Source organism: Camelus ferus, chromosome 7 (assembly GCF_009834535.1).
Source record: "Camelus ferus isolate YT-003-E chromosome 7, BCGSAC_Cfer_1.0, whole genome shotgun sequence".
Classification (NCBI taxonomy): domain Eukaryota; kingdom Metazoa; phylum Chordata; class Mammalia; order Artiodactyla; family Camelidae; genus Camelus; species Camelus ferus.
The window spans coordinates 18599401-18622920 of NC_045702.1; the positions used below are offsets into that span (position 1 = coordinate 18599401).

The following is a 23520-nucleotide window of genomic DNA, read 5'->3' on the forward strand; positions in this document are numbered from 1 at the left end:
TGAGCAGGAAATGACTTTATTGGAAGGGAGGAGGTGGCCTCCCCCCAAAGCAGTACCTGTGCCCTCATTCACACCCCTTTCCACAGCCTCCTCAACTGTCTGCAGGTGTGATACCACCGTAGAGACCGGTGTCCGAGGCCCCAAGCCTTTCTTAAAGTGCTTTGCTCAGTGCAGCCACCTTCAGTTTGGCCAGGGTGGGTGACACTGGGCCCTGTGCTCAGCTGAGGCAGGGGCCAGCTCCTCAGTTTCTGATGCCCTGGAATGGAAGTAGAAGCCTGGGGGCAGTTGTTCCCAACTTGCATTCCTTGGGTTCACCCTACTCTAATCTTCCTGGTCAAGGGGGTAGAGGTCTAGGCAATTTTTTTTTTTTCCTGATGCTCTCAGGAGCCGATGTGAGAGGAGGCACTCAGATCTGGTACTCCCAGCCCTCCCCGTCTTCCAGAGCCTTGTTGACCACCCCCCTCAGAGTCTCCTGCCGAAGCCTCTCCCAGTTGGTGCTGCTGCGGGAGGTACTTCGAGACACTGAGGGGGTAGGAAGGCACAGGTGGGGGCCAAAGGGGTGGCCTAGCCACGTTTTTTCTGTCTTTTCCAAGTCTTTGTCCAAGTCATCCTCGGAGCCTGGGTTGTAGAAGGCATGCGCGTAGCGCTGGATGCGCTGCCGGTTGAACTCCTGTCTGTCCTCCACCCTGCGGGGACGGGGGACTCAATGGAAAGGCTGACCTTGGCCCAGCCCTTGGCTCCCAGCCCCTCCCCATCCCCACTGCTATCAGCCTTTTGCTTGTCTGCAGCCCCCGTGGACACAGGGGACGCCAGGCCTCAGGAAGCAGTACACTGGGGTCCAGCAGCTCTGTGGATGCTTTCAGGGCCTAGGGATCTAGCAGGTCCCTGCCCCCAGTGAGGCTTGAAGCTTAGGGAGCACAGGGATGCTGGCCTGTGCCGTCACTCACCGCAAGAACCAGCGATCTCCCAGCCCAAACTTGCACCCACAGATCCCAGAGCGAGGCCACAGGCAGCGAGGTAGCTTCCGTTCCAGCATCACTGTGGTGGCCACCACCTGCATGTGGGGACAGAAGGGGACCACATCAGAGGCAGGTGCAGACCGGGAGAGGAGAGGATGCTGGGCAGAGGGACAACAGTTTAGCAATGGCTGGGAGACTCATGGTTTCTTAGAGATGACAGGCACCACCCCTAAGCCGAGGATGGTGGTGTCAGCTTTGTCAACCCCCTTCTCCGGGAGAGTCAAGGAGCCTTGAGCCCACCGTGCTTCACCAAGCGACCTGACAGCCATGCCAAGCTGGTCCTGCAGAAGGTTGCGAGATCTTGCTCCAAGCACACAGGAAGGAGGGCAGAGCACAGAGAAAGGGTCCATGGGGCTACAGAATATTTTGACCCTTCAGGTATAAAGACTACTTAGAAATGCAACCATCCTCATGAGAAATCTCATATCAATACATTTGCATGGGAAAAATATTTTCATGAGCAAACCCTGTTTGGCCAGCTCAGGATTTTTTTTTAAACTCCATTTTCAATACAACACAGTTAAATACCATCCAATTTGAGGGATTTCCGTTTTTATTTTGCTGAAGTTTTGTTAAGATAAGTTATTTTCCAAGCCTATTTTTAAATGATGATTTGATGGCAATTAGTTCATTCTTTTGTCCCCATCATGATTATCTAGCTGGAAGATAGTTTCTGCTACTCTGGGGAGGTTTGGTGATATTATTTTTAACATGCCCAATTTTTCTGGGTCAAATTTTGAAGCCTTAACTCTTGCCCCCCCAAACGTTTGGTACTCTGGTTTTTATTCAGTAACAAAATTTACCGACTGCTGTTGTAGCCACTACCAAGCTTTACTTCTTGTTGATTATTCTAGAAATGACAGGTTTTAATTTTTGCAGAAACTGAGGAATTCTTTTCAGCTATTCCGGTATTGCTTGTGGTAATGCTAACCCAATTTTTCTGCACACTTTGCATTAGTTTTTCGTACCGTGCAATATCTGTTTAAACAGAGGGTAGGGTCAAAATATCCTGCTTCCAAGTTTGGCCCCATGACTTGCACTCACCCTCCCAGCCACCAGGGGGCTCACCTGGGCCCTCCAGAGCTCATCGCGTTCGTGGGCCACCCGCCAGTGGGTGTCGCCCATCATGGCAATAAGGAGGTTGAGCATGAGCAGAGCGGCAATGATGGCAAAGGCGGCGTAAGTGATGCCGTACATGAAGGGCAGGTCCACGTCATAGTTGGCAGGGCCATCGATGATGGTGAGGAACAGCTCAAAGGTGCTGAACAGCGCCATGGGGTAGTTGTAGAAATGGCCCAGGTCGTTGGGGTCCTCTGCCTGGAAGATGACGAAGAAGGCTGCTCCACACAAGGGGGTGAGAGTTACTATGGCAACCATATACGTGGCTAAACCACAGCCAGCTCTTTGCTGCCCATCTCAGTCCCGTCTCCTTCATCTCCAGGATCACCATCCCTGCACTGCATCACTCCATACTTCGGGTTCTTACAGACCCTCATTTTCCATATGGCTCACCCTCCTGATGCCAAGAGCCCCCTCTCACCTCCGCCTTCCTCCCCATCTTCCCCCCAAGTTTATCTAGAGGCTTTCTGTGCTTTCTAATTTCCTCCAGCCTCTCCAGCCCACGGCCCCCATCTTAGATGATTTACCTGAGGCAAATCCCAGGATGACCACAGCCATGAGCCAGCAGAATCGCATCAGATCACCAAAAATCATCTGGAGGGAAGAAGGGGAGGGAGGACATCTCCACACCGGTCCCTTGAGCAACTGTCCCTTACAGCCTCTAAGAGGGCTAACCCTGCGGCATCTAAGAGCACCACCCTCTAGGATAGAGTTGGCAAACTATGGCCTGCAGGCCAAAGCTACGTGGCCTGTTTTGGTATGGTCTCTAAACTAAAGGACCAAAAACTATCCTTTTTATAAAAAAGGATTGAGAAAATAATGAAGAGTTAAAAAAAAAAAAAAGAATATGCAACAGAGACCACATATGGCACACCAAGCCTGAGATGTCTGGATCAAGCCCTTTACAGAAATGTTTGCAGCTCTGCTCTGGGACATTTCTCTGGAAAGCTGAGGAGGAGGGACTGACCTTCTGGATCATGATGGTGAAGGGGCCCAGCATCTGGAATCCTCGGGCAAAGTACATGACGTTGCACCAGCCCAGCACCAGCGCAAAGGACATGGGCACCACCTCCCCGCTGGTGCTGGTGAGCCGCATCACCATGATCATCAGCACCGTGCAGGCGTAGGTGATGCTGGGGGGAGAGCGGGGAGTGAGAGGGAGACTGGGCTGATCTGGGGATCCAAGGGCAAGACAGTGGTGGAGACAGTTCCTCCAGACTCAGCCATCACAAGCTCGATACACAGGGTCACACACACATCGGAGAGGGAGGGGTCTCTGGAGTCAGGGTTGTCTGGGGGTCAGGAATCCAGGGAGTGAAACTAGAGCCTGAGGATGGGAGGAAGAAGACTCACAAGAGCACATGGAATGGCCCTCCGATGATGGTCTGTCCAAAGAAGCGGGTGACTCCTACCCGGAGGATGTCTGGAATCTGGAAAGAGGCCAGGAAGACACAAAAGCACTTGTAGACTGAAGCTCAGGCTGGATCCCTGGGGCTGCCAGCCTCACACCTGGGTTCCCGACCACAGCGCACCTCTAAGAGCAGGATGATCACAGCTCCAAAGACAGACACCAGCTCCCCCACCAGTCGGAGGTGATCCTGGGGGGTCACGTAGGCCTCCTGAGGGGAGAAACACGGTCAGAGGACTCAGGGCTTCCCTGCATCGGCGCGGCCTGCCCCCTGGTGCAAGTCAGCGCCCCCTGATATACAAGGTCATCAGCCTGGTCAGATTCTTTTTAACCCATTTGGTTTGACCATCTGAAACTCTGCTCTGAGAGCATGTCTGTTTTTGTGTGCATGTCTTTTGAGTGTGCATGTCTTTGAGACCTGGGCAAGAGGAGAAAGGTGGGTTGGAAGACAGGAAAGCGATGACGTGTCTGAGAAAGGGCAGAGAACTGAATCCAGCCCAAAGCTCTGCTGCCCCTGAGGTCTCACCTCAAGCAGCTTCTGCTGGAGGAGGGTGTTGTCTCGGGGGCTGGTTTGGTTGCTGGTCCTGGGCTTGAGGGGGCGGTAGACACAGCACATGGTGAAGCAGACGATGTAGAGCAGGTAGATGGCGCCCAGCATACAGAAGTACGGCCGCCCGTGTCGCTTCCACTTGAGGCTCACCAGCTCCTTCACTGGCGTCTGGTCCAGGATCTGGCGAGCCTGCAGCAGCAGGAGGAAGCAGCTCAGAGACCCTGACCTCCCTCCCCAGCTGTGCCTGGCCCTGCAGACCACACCCCCATACCTCCCGCTTCTTGGAGGTGACGATCAGTTCCAGCAGGGATGGCTCCTCCCCCTGGGAGTCGATCTCCGTGAGGTCGTAGAGGGTGGAGGTCAGCGGCCCGCACGTCCACTGGATGTGCTTCCACTTCTGCATCAGGTGCTGGAACATCTGAGGTGGAGGGTGGGGAGACGAGTGAGGAGGGGCAAGCAAAGGGGACTGTCATGTGTGGCTGGGAGGCTTGTCCAGAAGGACAGTGGTGCTCAAAGGGTGCCTGCTCTTCACCTAGAAACCACAGCCTCCTGGGCAGAAGAACCTGTCTTCACGCCAACCTCCTAAGCTCGTCCTCTTCCCTCGCCACTCCCTCCAGAGCTTGGAAAGAGGGGGTGAAAGGATTCAGGGCTGCTGCCCCGGGAGTGAAAGGGCAGGTGGACGGAGGCATTACACACCACTCCAGGGTGGACTCTAGGCTCTAGAAGCCTCCAATAACTCAGGGGAGAGAAAGTGGCCGAGAAAGGGGACAAGGAAGACAGGGGCCGAGAAAGAAATTTCAATCAAAGCTGAAAACAGGATCTCAGCATTTTAGGGAGGCCCACTCACATCTATTTCCTTTAAGGGCCAGACAGTGTAAGATGAAGGTCAGAGAGGGACATGGTGGCGCTGGGGGAGTGCCCCTCACCACAGTGTTGCCCTCCACTCCGGCCAGCTTGAAGGGGGTGAGGCCCTGGTGATTGGGCACGAGCTCCAGGGACTGCAGGCGGTCCCCACGCCTGTCGTAGGACAGCAGCAGGTTGTACATCTGGCAGGCAAAGGTTTTGTTGGGCTGGAGGACAAGGATGTGCAGCACTGTGTTTCCTAGGGGAGGACACAGGTGTCACATGGCCCCTGGGACCAAAGTCCCCGATGCTCCCCGTGACCCACTGGGTGGGCCTGGGGGCGGCCCGAGCCCCTCCCCTCACACCCCCAGCGTCCCCGCCCTCCTCAGCCCGGCTCTTACCCAGGGAGTCCTGGGCCCGGATGTCAGCTCCGTGCTCGATGAGCAGCCTCACGATCTCCTCGCTGCCCATGCAGGCAGCAAAGGACAAAGGGTGCTCCCCTGGGGGTGCAGAGGGCCCCGCGCCATGAGCATGCAGGCTGGGATGGGCAGTCTCTCCAAGTGACTGCCCCCTCCCCCATCGCAGCTCTGGGCCTGGGGAGACTTATCAGCAGAACCAGAGACAGGGGTGGTGCAGGGGCTGTGGGGTGGGGGGTTGGCTCTGGCCTTCAGCCCTGTGAGGGCTGACCCCTCCCAGCTTCACCAGGCGTGGAGCCTCCCCTGCCCTCCCTCCCTCTGCTCCTGCCCGCCTCCCCGCCCCCCGGCCCTGGCCCTGGCTCTCACCAAAGTAGATGAGGTTGCGGGGACTGAGGCGGAAAGCTGAGCCTAGAGCTCTTGCAGACACGCTGGCCCCGTGGGCAAGCAGGGCTCTCACCAAGTTCATGTTCTGGTTCATGATGGCTATGTGCAGTGCCGTCTGACCTGGATCAGAGAGCCCTCAGTCATGGGGTCTGTCCCTAGGACCCTGCAGGTGGTCCCTCCCATATCTCCACCTGGTCCTCTTCACCAGGGCAGTGGGGGGAGGATGGTGGCAGTGGGGCATCCTGGATCTGGCAGGGTTCCCAGGGGATCCAGCTACTGCCTGCCTCTCCCCACTCTAGGCCTCTCCATTTCAGCGGGTGGTGCTCTAAGGAGGTGCACTGAGGATGCCAAGGAAGAAGGGAGGTGAAGAGGGGAGGAAAGAGTAGGGGGCTCAGATGCCCTCTTGGTTTCCCCAAATTATCCACCGCAAAGCTGACTTGAAAATTCTGCTGGACACCCCTCCCTCCGTCCCGGGCCCTTGTCCCTCACCTTCATACAGCTCAGATGTCATGGGCTCCTTGACCAGCTCCGGTGCGGCCTCCATCAGCACCATGGCGGCCTCCAGGTTGTCATAAAGAGCGGCTATGTGCAGGGCTGTGTCCCCCAGGGCTCCTGGCATTGACAAAAAGAGTCACACAGCTTCTCAGGAGCAGGGAATGGGGACCTTGGAGATTTCAGGGCCCACAGCAGAAGGTCCTGGGCTATCCTGGGGGACCTGACCCAGGAGGAGAGGTGTCCTGAGGGCTCTGCCCCTTACCTTTCTGGTGCACATCACAGGCCTCACTCTTGAGCAGCTTGTTGAGAGTCTGGACGTCATTCTCTCTGGCAGCTCGGAGGAGTGGGAACTCCCAGATCCTGCAAGAGAGTGGGCGTATGCCCAGTTGTGGATCAGGGGGTGATGGCTTTGCTCCATCATATACATCAGCGGCAATGATTGCCGAGTTCCCTCAGCCAGAGAAGGGGTGCCTCTGGGGCCCCCAGGGACAGAAAGGGCTGCCTGAGCTCTTTTTCTGACCAGTTTAGTCAGCCCAGCCAAACCAACTTTTCCCCTTTAAGCTTATGTGGAACACCAGAGACTGCTTCCCCTTCCCCTGGGTGCTGGGACCAGAGTGTGTGTGTGTGTGTGTGTGTGTGTGTGTGTGAGTGTGAGTGTGAGTGTGAGTGTGAGAGAGAGAGAGAGAGAGAGAGAGAGAGAGAGAGAGAGAGAGAGAGAGAGAGAGAGAGAGAGAGAGAGAGAGTCCTGTGTGTACTGGGTAGGGAAGGCGAAGTTTTAGTTAAATACTCATTCACCTCCTGACCTGTTGACTTCAAGAGCAACCCTGGTTTAGCTTCACTTAAAGTCCTGAGATTACCTTCTGAGATAAGCCTTGTTTTCATGGACTAAGGGTACAAGGCATTCCTCCCTCATATCTGTGGGGGAGGCCAACATGTAGAGGCTGGCAGGTTTTCTGTCGCGTGACGCTCCCCTTCCGAGCCCTACCTCAGCACAGCCCTCTGACCCTGGCGCTTTCCTCCATCAAACAGCATCTCTGGGGCTCAATCAAAAAGCACCCATGGACCTTTTTTTTCCCCCTAGCTCCTAAATCAGTTTATGGTCTCTTCCATCTTCCTATCTGCTTCTCTCTTGTTTTAGGCAAAGAATCATCTTCTGTGACTTCCGAGTTTAAACCTATAACAAACTAAAAACCTTTTAAAATATCAAAAGTTACCCCCAACTAAGAGCCATGGGGTCCCTTTTATTTACTTTTCTTTCTTGGCCCAGAGCCACTAGGTCTTTCTACGGGAGTGAATGAAATAACACGGTTTATCAGAGATGGCCAGTTGTGGGCATAGGAGCTCATACACGGAAGGACTGGCAGCAGCAGGAATTCCGCCCCAAGAGCAGGGGGCGGGAGGGGGACCAGGAGAGCAAGGATGGCGCCCGCTCCTGCGTCATGCCACACAGGCGGCCACCAGCCCTGTCATTTCAGCATCTCTCTCCCTTCAGTCCCTACCTCCTCGTTCCTACCGACCCTCCTTAATCCACGTCCTCATTCTCTAGGCCAGAATTAGCAAAATGTTCTCCTAACTAGCTTCCCTCCAGCCGATTTACCCCCAATCCATTCTTCTTGACGCTGCCAAGATACTCTCTCTAAAGGGCAGAAGCAACCACAGTTTATAAAAATCCAATGGGCTCTTAAATGCCCAAGGAAAAGAAACTCAGAAGCCCTCTTCAGCCTTTGTGCAACGACTTTTCCATGCTCTCTTCCTCCCACTCACTCCTCCCACTCAGCACTTGGGCCTCACCTGCCCCAGGGTTTACCATTCTTCCCATACCTGTGCTAAAACTCTCCCTCCACCTGGAATCCAGCCCCCCCACCCCGCCCGATTCCCGCTCTGTTCTGCGCTGCCCATGCCTGGGAATATGCCCCACGTGTGGCAGACGCTCACTACCACCACCTGTAGAATCAATGAATTGTAGCAATGCCAGAAGGCGGTTTGGCTTTCCTGTCCCTCCTCATTCTCTCCATCAGCCATCCCCCTGAGCCAACCCTAGGCAAACATATAATCTAAGTAAAAAATAGTATGCTTGGTATGCACACACAGCTGCAAAACAAGTTTGCTATGCTCCCCGCGCCCCCACCCCCACCATTACCCCTATCGTCGCTACACCCGGCACCCCCACCCCCACCACCCCGACCATCACCATCATCACCCGCACCATCTCCACTACCTTTTCCAACAATTTGTCCAAACCCTTCCTTTATAGATATTCTAGAGCAAGCACTATTCCCCATCACACGCGCGTGCACACGCGCGCGCGCACACACACACACACACACCCGGGATGTTTTCCACCCTCTCCTCTGGCCTTACTATCACTTCAGCATTTTCCCTGTGTGCTGTGGTTAGTATCTGTCTCTTCCTCTACACTAGGGGTCCTTACACTTGGGGTCCCTGAAGGCAGATAGCTGCCACTTTCTCTCCTTTGTATCCTTTCTCAGCCCTCCTCCAACTAGCTTCTAGTTTTGTGCCTCATTTTGACTAAAAGCTAACAGTAAAGCTGGAAATGAGTCCCAGGGGGCTTCTGACCCAAGTGCAGAGTTCTGCTCCCTGCTTCCTAAGACATGAGTGGGGAGGCGAGTCAGTGGCAGACCCAGAGCTATCCCTCCTGGTCGCCACACATCTGTGACGCCCTGTAAGTGTCCCTCACAAACCTCCATTCACCACGTATTCTGTTTCTTGTCTCTCCTGACTGCCCTGGTGGTCTGGGAAGGACAGGGAGCTACTCTTTGAACGGGGCTTACCAGATTTACCAACTACAAACATGAGGATGTTCAGTTAGAGGTTAATTTTAGATAAACAACAAATAATTTTTTAATACAAGTATGTCCCTTGCAATACTTGGAACATACTTATACTATAAAAACGGATTTGTTGTTTATCTGAAATTCAGATTTAACCCAATGTCTTATACTTTATCTGGACACCCCAATCAGATCACACTCTGAGTGAAGAACCAGCTTATGACACAAATCAGTGAGGTTTACAGAGACATGGCCTCTTCTGGGTGGCCAACTCCAGAATCCAACAAAGAGGGAGGACAATGTGTGAACGAGTGGGTCCAGGGAAGCAAGCAAAGCCATCACTTGCAATAGCATCACAGGGCCACAAGGGGGCAGACGAGAAAGCCCTTGAGGGCATTCTTGGCAGTAAGGCAGATCCTCAGAACACCTATCTTTGGTCCCCCTAAAAAAAGGCACAAGAGCAGACCCCTCCAAAGATTCTTGTGTCTGGGGAATAAGTAGTTTCTTCCAAAGCAACCCAGCACAGAGGTTGAAATCTGGAGCGAAATCTAGACATCTTCACCAGACACCTCCCTGGCCAGGAAGACCATTGACAAAGGTCTTCCGATTTTAATGGTTAAATTACATGCACTCCCTTCCAGGGGAGAGTTTCACTTTGCTTAGTAGAATACACAACGTTACTACCAGAATCTCTTATTCACAAACGGTGGGTTAGAGCAGAGATACTGCACCGGGGGGATTCCTGCCGCCTCCCAGGGAGTTGGCAATGTCTGCAGACGGTCTGGGTTGTCATGGTTGTTGGAGAGTGGGTGCTACTGGCATCGATTGGTTAGAGAGTAGGGATACTGCATCAGCTTCTGACAAAGGGCAGCCTCCCCGTCACAGAGAACTCTCTGCCCAACGTGCCGAAAGTGCCAAGGCAGAGAAACCCTGACCTCGAGGTATCATCATTCATAATCAATTTTTAAAGAAAGGATTTTTCACGTGAAAAAGAATGAGCAACTCCCTCTGCATGTTTTCTTACAAATCATTAAATACTCAACTAGAAGGGAACCAAAAAGGTGAAGACTTTGAAGCAACCGCTGATTAAGTATTTAATAAAAGAATGTAATAGATTATAGAGCAGATAACAACATGAAAGGTGATTTCAGGATTTAGAATGTCTTGTTTTGCTGGACAACTACAAAACTGAACCATCTGTTCAATGCTGGACTGGTGGAAACCCTGCTATAACAGTTCCTGGCATAACCTAGCACACTTTGTATAGCATGAACAAAGCACTGATCTTCCCTGGGGGACACTCTGGGCCCTGGTGCAGGATCTGTCGTTTTCCCTCTGTCCCCGTTCCCTCCACCTCGTCCTCTCCGCCTCCATTCTTAGTGGATGTGTACGCGTCTGTGTGTGCACTCATGTGTGTGGACGTGCACCTGTGTGTGCAGCGTGCACAGGCAAAGTTTCATGTTTCGTTGCTGGGAAACAAGGCAGGATCAAGAGTGTCTAGAGGAGAATTCCAGTCAGCCTTTAGAGCTTGAAAGCCCGTAGGAACCTCGTCTAATCCGTTCACGTAACAGATGGAGAAGGAGACCTGCGGTCCCAAGGTGATTTGTCCAGACATGTTGGAGGAAGCGCGGGGCGCTCATTGGCCATTTCTCTGTCCCTATTCTCTGTGTGAATCACGGGGGGCTGTATCCACACGCGTGGATCCCACTGGTGTCTCCACACTCTCCTCTCAGAGGAGCGTGCTCGCTGGGCAGGGGAGGGCACACACCATCTGGAAGCTCAGAGCCTGGTTCCCAGGTGGATACAGTTCTAACAGGAGAAAGTTCACAGCCCCTCCAACTCACTGGAGTTGCCTTTTGACTGTGGTGTTTTTCTAAATCACAGCGGTCCCGTGTTTTAAGTGTGCTTTTCAGCTTCCAAAGCAGCATCTCACTAGCACGTTTGTGCTTTACAACCCCATGACACAGGCTGAAAATTCTCTCATTTTTCTACAAAGGAAACTGAGGCAGCCTAGTTAGTTCATTGCCAGAAGATCAGACAGAGTTAAAGGCAGAATGCTTGGCCAGGAACCTAGCCTCAGGCTCTCACCACTAAATTATGTGGTTCTTCTAGTTGTGTGGCTCTTCCCAATTTTTCTGGGGTTGGGGTTGCTGGCGAGGGTGGGGAGGGGGTGCAGCTGGAGCAGTGACCACAGATGAAGGATAGAGCAGCCATGAGTGGAGGAGGCACTGGCCACTCGGGGTGACCTCCCTCCAGCTCAAGTTCTTGGCTATGGGATGAGGAAGCCAAAGGTTGGGGAAGTGGCTAAGTCCAGACTTGGAGCTGGTCACCTTTCCAAGTGCCGGAGGTGTATCCTGCACATAGGAGACATAAGCGCCTGCAAGTTGCACACGTGTGCGTGTAATTTACTGAAGCCTGGAGTCGCCACATGCTGCAGAGTCCCAGCACTTACCTTCAACAGACACAGCGGTTCACACATGTCATGACACAGGGATCTATCTAAACAGAAGAGATACTCTAGTGTTCCCTGCCTTCCGCCAGCTAGAGGGAGGGTGACCGTGCTAGCAAGGGGGTCGGGGAGGGTCAGATGAGGCAGCCTCTGGAAGCCGCCCTGCGTGTCCCACACCAGCCACAATCAGAGCCCGCAGTGTCCTCCTCTAGGCTCCCATGATGCTTGTTCACAGCCTTCTTAGAACACTCGCCAGGCTCACTCTCAACCCAAGCTGACACCCATTGGTGCGTTTTGCCCATGAGAATGTATGTGTCTTGAAAGCAGAGGATGTGCTATGTTTGTTTCTGCAAACACAGCGGAGTGTTTTATGCTCAATGGTTAGTACATTGCATCTCAGTAAATAAGACAATTCAAGGCCAAGAGAGAGACGGTGCAGAAGACTGGAGAGCAAGGTGAGAGTTCAACTCAGATCCCAAAGGTGTCAATTTAAGCAGAGGGGGTGGCAACTAAGACCCAAAGAAGTCTACCCGAGAGGGAAATGCTGGGTTCCCCGTATTCCTGGAGAGACCTGAACGCCTTCCCTTCTCATTGGACCATGCTCCACCCACTGGAATGCCCCCAACCCCACCCAGAGTCCCCCTCCTGGCCCAGATCCTGACTTCATCAGGCTCACTCTGGGTCTGCCCCAGTCATGGGGGTAACAGGCCCACAGCTGGTCTGGGGATGATAGGAGATAAGAAGGTGCTGGGCACATTGGTTGCTTCCTTCCGTCACTCCCGCCTCCCCTGGCCACACTGTCCTTATGTACATGGTCAGCTCGTGTGGTCTAGTCACCCACAAATCTTCCCTGAGGCTGGTGGATGGCACAGCCTTGGACACTCTCCTTCCTGGCCCTTCCAGGTCCTTCTGGGGAGTACCCACCCAGAGGAGAGTCAATAGTCCAGGCTCCTGGTATCTGGGAAGAAGGGGACCAAGAAAATTGTGCAGTCAGACAGGGGAGATCTGCGAGTGGTGGCGGTGGGGGGGAGTCCTTCAGAGCAGTGACAGCGGGACTTCCTAGCCCAAGCCCGCAAGAGGACATCCTGCCAGATGTTCTTAAGAAGAAACGGGGGCAGACAAGACAAAGAGAAGCCGCCCAGGGCCCCAACCCGGGTCCCTGGCTCTGTCTTTGTCACACACAGGCACCCAGGGAGCCTCTGCTGCCTGCTGCCAAGCCCCCAGGCCTTTCTGTGCTCCTGCCTGGCTCCCCCCGCCCTGGGGTCCCGAGAGTGGGATGGGGATGAGTGGAACCAGTGATGGCCCAGTCACCAACAACAGTACCATTCTGTTGCCTCAAGATGTCATCAGCCAAACATGTGCTCGGCCCCCACTCTCCCAGGCCTGGCGGGGAGAGAGGTGGGTGGCTGGTGTGAGAGACCAGGGAAGCCAACACTCAAAAAAAGGCAGCACGTCCTCAGCCCTGAATCCTTGAGCAAAAGGAGGAAAAAACCACAGGGGCTCCAGGAAGCCCCCAGCCTCCCGGTCAGGCTCAGGGAGGCCCCTGCATTTGGAGATGGAGAAGGACCCTCAGATACAAAAACTTTGAACTTTCCCCTATGAATAGACATTGTCCCTGCTTTCTGATGGGCCCAGGAAAACCCCAAGAGGACTTCCTTCTAGCCTGCTGGTCCTTGGTGAGGAGATCCATGGGGACTGGAGACGAAACCACCCATGGGGATGGCCTCAAGCTTCCTCACCACCTCCCAACTCTAAGCCACCATGGAGGCGGGGGGAGCGGCACGTGAGCTGAGGGACGTTCCCAGAGGCTGGGAGCAGCCAGTGAGGTTTACTTCAGGCTCAACCTTTAGAGCTTCTCAAATTCTTCCAGCTGCATTCGATGGATTCTAAGCTCATCTGGTATTTTGGCTCCTTGCCCGTGCCCCTCTCTCCTAATAGAGGGTAATAAATTCCAGGGCTGGATCCCAGTTTCCTTTTCTCCAAAACATCCCCACCATCCCACCGCAAGAGTCTGCCACAGAGAAGGGCCTTGGTCAAAGGCTGATGAGATAAGTGCGCAGGACTGATGATCACATTTTGTCTTCTTTTGTGGTTACTGGGGTCTGCGGTTCCCTGTTCCCTCTCTGCCTCGTTCATCCATTCATTCATTCCCACACGTGTCTCTATGTGTGCTGTGTGTTTCTGCCAAGACTGTTCTAGGGGCAGGGTGTGGAGATATAAGGCATTGTCCTGCCCCACCAGCACCTCTGGGGTCCAGGTATATGATGCCACCATCCTTCCAAGGCCCAGCAAGGTACCTGGCCTTCAGAGATGTACTCCCAAGAGGTTTGCATACTTGCTTGCATCTTAAAAATAGTGAACACCTGTGCTCATACTGGTCCCCTCCGCTTCCACCTGGGGCCCTGAGGAACTAGCCTTACAGGCCAAGACCCGAGGAGCCAGGCCTGGGAGAACAGTCTTCCCAGACGGAGGTGCCCAACAAGCTTGAGACGGGGCAGGGGGCACGAAAGGAAATAGTGGGGAGAGGCACAGGCCGGCCGGGGGTGTGGGGGGAGCAGGTTGAGGCTTACCTCTTCTGCTGCAGCAGATTCTGCTCATCTCGGCTCTGAGTGCATGACTCTCGTCGCTGCATCCACTTACAGAGCCTTCTCCATGGGCAGAGAGCGAGCCCCTTCTTCTTGGGCAACGACAACCCCATGGAGTGTAGGACCGGCTCCTTGGGGGGCTGGGGCCAAGGCCAGACCCCGGCTGGACTCAGCCCTGGGGCCACATCAGCAGCCCCTGGGGCCGGCCAGCCCTCTGCCCGTAGAGGTCCCGTCTCTGGCCTTCTTGACACTGGAGGAGTCTCCCTGAGGTGCACCCTCCAGACTGAGAGGCCTCCGAGTTTGTTCCACTTGGCAGAGCTCGGACTCCCGCCACTGGGCTCCTCCGTCAGGAGCTCCTCCTGGGAGTGAGCAGACACTCCCTTCCTCCTCCCAAATTACCTGAGATTTAAAGAGACAGGCCAGCAGGTCTGCCTGCTGGCTGGGGCCTGGCTTAAGCTCCCTGTCTACCCAAGGTCTCCTGTCTCCAGCCAGGCCAGAGAAACTGGAGAGGCCTCCTTGGACTTTGGGACACTCGGTGACCTTTTATAGAAGGACCTGGAAAGGTCTAGCCTGAGATACTCAAGTCAGTGAGGGAGGATGGGGAGGAGTCAGGAAGCTCACCAAGTCTGAGAGGCCCCAGGGGTGCCCCGGGAGCCCGCTTTTCCCACAGAGCCTGTCTGGGCCTCCTTGTCCTGGAGACAGCTCTCCTGGACGCTCCCATTTAATTTCTTGCCCGGCCAAGAGAAGGTACATAAATATGGAAAACACTTAGTCCCCTCGCCAACTGCGGGTCAGTGGCTTTCTGTAAAGGGCCAGAGAGTAAATGTAAATATTTTATGCTTTGCAAGCTGCGCACAGGTCTGCAGAACCTGACACACCTACTTCTTGGTTTGTCTTTTGTAGCCCCTAAAAGATGTAACATCCATTCTGAGCTCACGGGCGAGGGCACAAAATGGCGCTGTGGGCAAGATCTGGCCCCCTGGGCAGAGTTTGCAGACCCCGACTCCAGAGCTCTCGAGGCTTGTTTCCAGCACGACAGAGAAGGATTGGGTTGCCAAATAAAATACAGAATGCTCAATGCAATCTGAATGTCAGGTAAACAACGAAGAAGTTTTTTTTATATAAATATGCCCCCAAATAATTGCAAATATTTTCTCTGGCAGCTTCTAGTGGACACAGCATTTATTTACCACTACTGCCTTCTGGGCCCTTAACGAAGTCTTCCCACGGCAACTCACATCAAACCTGCGAGGCAGGTATTATTATCTGCATCCTATCCATGGGGGGAAAAAACCCTCAAAGCTCAAAGTGGTCAGGAAAATCACCCAAGGTCTTCTAGATGATTAGGAGCGAAGGCCAGATTCAGGCCCACTTCCCTGAGGCCAAGTCCCCTGTCTTTCTGTCCTGCCACACTCCCTCCATCCAGTTGGCAAAGAGTGTCCCTGAGAGGTGACCGAAAGGACTTGCGTGGTGAGGACCTTTGGGAGCACAGCCCACCCTGGTCCCACGGTCCCACAGCACAGCACTCCGCCCAGAGGGAGCTGGGAGCCCTGTGAAGATCACTGTCCCGTCCAGGAGGAGCGGTGGGGGCCCTGGCTTCTGCCCTGCCCACTGCAAGCCGGGGACCAGCTGGCCTGGGGTGTGGGTGGCTGGGGTGTAGAGTCACAGGTATGTATGTGTCCCTCCCAAGCCTCAGAGTCTTTTTTCTCCACCTGTCTCTGCTTCAGAGGCCTGGAGGACACAGCCGGGAGTGAGTATGTGCGCACACCTGTGCGATCGCTGTGTGCAGGTGTGCAGGGGAGAAGGGAAGTTCCGTGCAGGGGTGGGGTGTCTCTGGGGGCGGGGTGGAGGAGGGTCACCCTCGAATCAAAAGAGAAAGCAGTGCTTCTGTTCCTGCTGTTGGGGCTGAGGCCAGGCCTTAGATCCTGAACAAACAGCGAGCTTCGATTAGCTGCTTTCCCCACCCACCCAGGGTCAGCAGGTTCGTGCTGGGTGGGGGGAAGGCGCCGGACCCAAACCTTGAACCCAGGACCTTTGTGCCCATTAAGCCTGTTTGTCTGCCTGCTGACCCACTCACCTCTCTGTCCTGCTGGGCTCCAGGCAGAGACCCCAGCTCAGGCCCTGGGGGGTGGGGGGAGGGGAGGATGAGGCACAGAGGTGTTTGTCCCGTGGGGGAGGAAAGCTCCAGGAGTTGTTCAGACTTTCCTTTCTCCACCGCCTCCACCTGGTGCTACCTTGGCAGGGTCACCGGGGCAGCTGGGAAACTGAGAACAGACTCAGAATGGCTGTGGAGGGCCGTGGTGCAGCCCCAACTGGGAGCCCAGGAGCTGCTGGACGCTAACTTCTCTGTTTCAGGCACGGTTCCTCCACCTGGACCCAATGGATGCTCGGGAAGGAATAATTCTTTAGGGAGGGACGTCCTCCGCTGTGGGGTACTCAGCTCTGACGACTCACTGGGAGACGGCAGTGTCGCCCTCTGCTCGGCTGTGACCATCTGCAGTGTCTTGAGACATTGCCAAATCCCTCTCCCTAAAGAAAAACTGATTCAGGGCAGAAAAGTGTACGCACACGTGCTTTTCCTGGTTTCTCCCTCTGTCCTATGTCTTTCTGTGGTTCCCCCTGTGTTTCCTCTCTCACTGCTTCTGTCTCTGCAATTGTATCTGCTCCCTTGGTCTTAGTCTCTGTGCTAGCGTGGGTGTTCATGTGTTTGTATGTGTGTGAGTGTGTATGTGTGTGTGTGCACGTGGAACCCTGGGTTTCTTCTTCCTCTTTCTCTCCATCTCGGCCCCTGTGTTTGTTTCCCTGTCCGGCTTACTGTGTCACCCCATCCCTGCTCCCTGTGTCCTCTTGTGGGGACATCTTCGCTGGGTTGTCATGTGCAGGGCTGGTTGGACCCACCAAGAGGCTGCAAGGATGCAGATGGCCTGGGGTGGCGAGGTCAAAACCACCGCTCACTCTGCTTGGAGTTTGCTCCAGTCACTGGGTTCACAAGCCCTTGTGTGCCAGCTCAGAAAGCCTGCACGGCAGCAGCTGGCGGGTCAGCAGGTGAACACAGACACACGCACGCATGCACACGTCACACACACGTCACAAGCACGGCCCAGGTCTCCACCAGCATGGTGCTCTGCTAGGATGCCTAGCTGGGAGCCAGGTGAGCTGGGCTCCAAGTGCTGGATCTCTGGCCACCTGGAGGGCAGTTTGCGCTACAAACCCTCCAAGGTCCTTTCCAACTGAAACATCCTGTGATTATGAAGAAACATGAGTCACAGGAGGCTCCAAGTGTATGCAGTCCCCCGGCCTCTGCGGGTCAGGAGGGCTGAGTTGCAGCAAAGCCCTCATGCACTCTTCCCCACTAAGTGACCCTGCTGCCTGGGCTGCCTTTCTCATTCCAGTTGCTAACCTCGGCTCCAACCCTTTGCCCTTGTTTCTTACAAGCTTTCCATCCTCATCCCCGAGCCGCCTAAGCGCTTGCACCACAGGGGGCATCATAGAGGAGCTGCTCTCTTGAAGAGACCTGGGGAAGGCCTGGCAGCTAGTTCTGCCTTCCCAGATATGCACATGCACATCACTGGACGTGTGTTTCCGCAGGGCACGTTTTATGTCAACTGCATCAGTACGTCACAGCAGTGTCGTAGGACGCTTGTTTGTGTGTGCAGCGGTGTCTGTTTTCTGGCATCCTTCTACGTGTAGATTTTAAAATTTACAAGCAAGAGTCCTCTTGGACCCTTGCCCCTTTGCAGAAGGTGCCCAGAGGGCATAGAGGGCCACAGGGATGTGAGCATCCCCACCTCCCTTTGTCGATTTCCCTCCACTGCCTGCCAGCTCTCCCTGCTCCCGCCCCACCTCTGCACAGAAGATTGATCTGGCCTCGAGAGATCTCACTTGGTTTGCAGGCCTCCCCACCCCCTCAACAATTTTGAGCATCTTGTCTAGGAGGTGACAGGGAAGCGGCGGCTGCTGGTCTGTGGAGGAGCGGGTATGCCTCACGTGGTTTGTTAGTGGCCTGAAGCTGTAAAGGGAGACCTGCCGAGCTTTGACCCAACCCTGACTCTCTCCTGAGACCTCTGCAGGTTGGGTGAGGACTCACAGCCCCAGCGTGGCCCCTCTGGAGACAGAGCAGGGTCGGGAGGGTGTCGCAGTCCACAGCCTTTCCTTCCTGGGGCAGAGCTTCTGGTCCTCCTGACCAGGCTTCCCAGAGCTTCTCTTTCCTCTCTCTCTCTCTCTCAATCTCTCTCTCTCTCTCTCTCTCTCTCTCTCTCTCTCTCTTTCCCTGTCCAGACCCCAAGGCCACCCCCCTTTCCACTGGACTCCTCTACTCTGCTGCCTCCTGCCATCTGCTTTTACTCACCTTACCTGCTCGCAGGCAGTGCGCAGCTCGCAGACCAGGAAGCCAACCAGAAACGCGGCTGCTGAAGCGTGCACAGCTCCCAGAGAGCTTTCCAAATGTGCCCCAGTGAGCCTGGCTTCTGGAAGAGGCACAGAGAGCGCAATTGACATGCGATCAGAACAGCGGTGTTCCAGCTCCAGTTCCATCCGAAATCACGGTGGGACCTTGGCCAAGTCACTTACCATTTAGTGTCCTGGTCTGCAAGAATAAAGACTCTTAAGCTCTTGAGATTTCCTGCTCCTATGAACACTCTCTGCTTCCCCAGGCAGGCCTTCTCAACTTCCCCACGCAGAGAGCATGGAGCATAGAAGCGACCCCTTATTGCTTAGGTGAGATCTGTCTGTCTGACCCTAAATCACAAGGGCAGATGCTCCGTGGAGCAGAGAGGAGAGAGGGGAGGCAGGCAGAACACGGGGACATGTGACTTTTGATCATCCTCCGGCCTTCTACATGACAGGATCCTGTGGTCCTGAGTCGGGAGAGGGTGAAGCCCTCCCTCCCCCCACCAGGATTCCCAGGGCTCTGGGCAGCTGGGGACAGGGCTGGGGGCCAGGTGTGTGGCAGGCAGGCACACCTGGCTTCTCTCTCTGCTCCCATCCGCTCCGAGGAAACAGCCATGGTTTGAGGCTCTAAGGACAGGTTCTAGCTGTTATCTCGAATCAGATCATCGCTATTAAAAACCCAAACCCAAAGACAAAACCCTTTCCCAAAAGTACGTGTTCAAATGGAAACTGCAGCCCCGCAGAGACAGCATTTTATTGGCCGTCCTCCCCCATTGTGTCCCCACCTGCACTTCTCAGCCTTTGTCTCCCCACCAAAACAAACTCAGTGAAAGGGCAAACGGGGTGCTGATAAGAACTCTCAAATTCTATTTATTTAACACAAGCACTCACCCAAACACCCCACCACCACTGTCATAAAAACCGAGCTAAATGCCAGACCTGCTGTAAAAGTAGGGACAGTAGCCGAATGTTGGGGAGAAACAGTGGGAGCTGGCAGGTGTGCTGCCTCCGGAGGCCTGGGTCTGAGAGTCCAGGGGCAGAGCAGAACAGGGACGGAGGGAGTGCGCTGGGCACCGGTGCCTGCGGATTTGACTGGAGAGGCAGAACTGAGAGGGAGCTCTGGGTCTCCTCTTAACGCCACCCTCCGTGGAGCGGCAGCCCAGGGAGCAGGTAGGTCCCCCCTTGGACTTCGAGGCAGCGCCAGGCTGGGGCACAAGGGACCGGGCAAATTCTAAGGCAGGTACCCGAGCGGCGCAGTGGGAGGGTGAGAGGAAGAGGGAGAGGCCAGACCAGGGGGCCGGGAGGTGGTGTCCCAGCTGGGAACAAGGGAGGCACTGAAGCCAGACTGAATGTTCTCCAGATAGATGTCCGTTGGGCAATTTCAGACCTACGCAGGCAGGTCCCTGGTCAGCCCTGGTCCCAGGTCAGCCCGGGAAACAGAGAAAAAGACCTTGGCTGTTGTGCACCTTGGCTGACTCCCCTGCCCCACTGCATGGGTTTCCCGGACCCCATGCTCTCCTGTGTGTGTGGGGCCCCATGCAAGTGGGATCTGCTCAGCACACGTGCACCTGGAGGAGAACACAGCGAGCTCCTGATACGAATCTGCTCACCGGCCAGGAGGAGCCAGCCCAGCCTCCACGGGCTAGGCTCTCAGGGCAGTGCTCAGGCCCCTGGCTCCCCTCCCGGGCCCCACCCCCTCTTCCAGGACATACTGAATTCCCAGCTCCAAGAGCTGACGGTTGTGTCCCCAAGCTACAGGGAAGTCCAGAAGCCAGTACGCAGTCCGGGTTGGGCCCCAAATCCTTGCACGTGGGCCAGAGCACAGGAGATGTCAGTGCCCAGGGCTGCCCGTTGGAGTGTACACTGGACGTGCCAGTGTGTGGTTCTGCAGCCAAGGCTGTGCCCACCGTCAAAGGTGACACATGGTTGTAGAAAATGTTTACTTTCAGAAGTACGCGAGTGCCTGTGAGCTAGTATCAAACCCAGGTGTAGATTTAGAGGGTAGCCCCCCACCGGCTGGGTCTGGATTTGTCCATACAGATGGGCAAGAGGAGCCACCGTGGGGCCAGGTCCCTCCGGGAGCTCAGAAGCCCTAAGTCACTGTCCCGCTCTGGACTGGTGAGCTCTGTGACCTCAGTCATACAATCTCTCCGAGAATCAGCTTCCTTGTCTGTAAGATGGGGATCACGATCCTGCCGTGTTTACTCCGTAGGGCTGTTGTTAGGCTGCCAGAAGACAATGGGCATTAAAAGACTCTATATGCCGAACAGTGTCATACGAATGCCTGAGAGTCATGGGCTGCATCGTCCCTGCGTGGGTGCGAGTGTTTCAACGCATCCAGGAAATAATGCTCAGATGTCAGAGCTTTCCTGTCTCTGGGCCCTGAGTCTCATGGAGGAAGGACCACAGGCCTTGGGGCCAGATACCTCTGTGTTCAAAGGCAGACTCTGCTAATTACTAGTTGAGTGATCTTGCGCACTTAAGCCCACCCCGTGGACCTCGGTGTCCCGTCTATCAAACGAGCAGTCAGAGTCACTTGGCCTCAGGCAAGGAACATATCCTCTCTGGGCTGTGTCCACCTGTCAAAGGAGAGAAACAGCCGGTGACCTGCAGGCCTGTTGTGAGGATCAGGTGAAGCAGGTGTGGGAGGCGCTTGGCCTGTGGCAGATGCACAGTAATAGCCTCTGCCTGTTTCCTCGTTTTTTCTTCTGCTGCCTTTTTTGTGTCTCGGAGCCCTTTCGGTGACCAGCTTACCCTCCCACAGCCAGACCCCTCGTGGGACCAGAGGGCAGACAACTTCCATCTGCTCACCCTGCACTGGGTGGATTTCTGTATCATTCAGCCTATGGGCCTCACCCATCTCCCTCCCGGAGAGACTGTTTAGATCAAACTCCCTTGTTCACTGATGGACTAGGAAGAGGAGAACTGGGGTCTACGGCATTTCCCTGGCCCCAGCTCTGTAACGGCGTCTATCCCGCCCCAGTTCAGGCAGATGCCTCATGTTAATTATCTGGTTCATAAACTCTAGCTCACTCCTTGAAGCTCCACTCAGATGTCCACTCTTTCTTCTCTCTGCGCCCATCCTCCGGCTCCCTGGTGAGTCCCAGCCCATCTCCCCTTCTTCATGACCTTCCTGCAAAGACTAGCACTGAATTTACGCTGTGCCTGTACCTGCCCACCCCCACCACCACTGCTTGCAGAGCCTCAGAGGAAGAGGCTGAACCACTCCTGTTCTCCTCTCTCCCCATCCGAGTACCTGGCGTAGAGTATATGTTCAACTGTGTTTCTGTACCAAGGAAATTGCAAGAGAAGGGCCCAGAGGGGACCGGGGAACAGGGAAGGTGGCAGGGAACTGTGGGTGCGCAGGTCGTGTGTGTCCTGGGAGGAGAGGAGGGTGTGTGTGTGTTTCCAGCCCACACAGAGAAAGCGGCTTCTGCCCTTGAGAGATGAACTGGCCTTCGGAAGGTGGGCCGGGCCGTGAGAAGCAGCCCGGATGAAGGGGAGAGTGTGGTGAGCACGCCACTGCCTCCCTCCCACCCGCGGGTCCTGAGCCCCCACTCCTGGCTGGCCTGGGACCCTGGGGGAGAGTGTGACCACTGACTGAAGCCATGGGGCCTGGAGGCCGTCCACTTCTTGCCCAGCAGGTTCCCCCTCAGAGGGGGGAGAGGATGAAGAGCGGAGACTTCTGGGAAGAGGAGCAGCAACGTGCAGCTGTTCCCTCTAGGCCTGGTTTCTATGAGGCAAGCGGCGGGGGGCGGGGGGAGGGTAGTTCCAGTCTAAGAGTCCCTGCGAGAAGAGACTAGCCATCCATTTAAGGTCACAAGCTCTGACCCAGGGGCAGGAGACAGTCTCTAAGGCCTGGGTCAGAGGTGAGCATCATGCAGCCACAGTCTTTGATAAATCTGTCTCGCTCCTTATCTTCTTATCTCTGAACCAGAAGGCCATGTGTGGAGACAAGAAGAATGGAGGAAGACATGGAGGAGGAGAGGTAAAGGAAGGCAAAGATATTGCAAGGACCACTCCTTTCATCAGTGAAACTTCGGTGGCGCGCACGATTTTACGTGTGTGCCGCTGTTCTGTGGACACAGCCGTGGCAGTTAGACAAGTCCTAAGTGATCAGCTGGTACCAGGGCTGAGTGGGAAACTGAAATGGGGTTTTGACCTGCACCCAGCATCTCTCGAGGGCCCTGGCTCTCCAGTGGGGATGCGCGTGAGGACGACAGTTGGCAGAGGGCAGCTGAGTGGCCCTCGGGTTAGCCCAGAACCCAAGGTGGCCCCTGGCCAATGAAGCAGACCCCTCCCACAGATGTCTGGCCCCACATACATGAGTGGGGGCCTCACACAGCACCCCCTTCCCCACTCCGGCCCGTGGCTCTATCTGCCGCCTCTTCAATGCCACAGAAACAAAGAAGTGGGGCAGGCGATGGGGAACATCCCACCTGGGTGCCCTCCCAGGGCAGAGAGAGGGGCTGTGTGACCCAACTTCCCCACCCCTGTGACACCACTCAGTGTTACCTGGTCTAAATAGTAGTTTCCTGGCGTATTTCTCATTGTTTTCTCATTAGCCTTAAGAAACAGGTGGGCCTGGCTCAGAGAAGTCAATGATCCTGGCCACGTCAAGGTCAAGGCATTTTCTCTGCTTCACCAAGTGATCTCAGCTGCAGGAGGGGTCTTGCGGGCAGCCCCCACACCCCCCATCCCAGCCCCTGCCACCACGTGCCGCCCTGTCTCTGCTCTCAGGGAACCGCAGAGGCAGTCCTATCTCAGCTCAGCCTCTCCTTTCTCCCCTCCCTCTCTCAGCTTCACACCCCAGACCTCAGCTGGGATTTCTGCTGTCAGCATCAGTGGGGGATGCTGGCCCCTGCCCCTCTTCCCACGGTGGCTGCAGGCAGAGCACACCCTCAGGGGCTGAACCACCATTCTCCCCAGAACCCAGAAACTTTTCCATAAAATACTTTGCCAACAGTTGGGAGGTGACACATTTTTAAAGTCCAGAGGTACCTGTGAGAACAGACCCTCCTCCCATCATCTTCTTGCCTCTGGCCAGTGGGGCACATGGAAGCCAGACTGC

At 55.2% G+C, this 23520-nt stretch overlaps 1 protein-coding gene across 1 annotated transcript; it reads right to left on the reverse strand.

Annotated features, from left to right (window-relative positions):
* Positions 1-14594, reverse strand: TRPV6 (transient receptor potential cation channel subfamily V member 6). Its single transcript, XM_006185370.3, has 15 exons — positions 14046-14594; positions 6497-6594; positions 6229-6351; positions 5722-5859; positions 5341-5439; positions 5023-5198; positions 4368-4514; positions 4073-4285; positions 3671-3757; positions 3492-3568; positions 3106-3271; positions 2666-2732; positions 2088-2356; positions 948-1054; positions 1-686 (listed from the first exon to the last, which is right to left on the reverse strand). The coding sequence occupies exons 1-15, from the start codon at positions 14171-14173 to the stop codon at positions 407-409; spliced, it is 2175 nt and encodes a 724-aa protein (XP_006185432.1). The 5' UTR covers positions 14174-14594; the 3' UTR covers positions 1-406.
* Positions 14595-23520: the final 8926 nt, after the last annotated feature.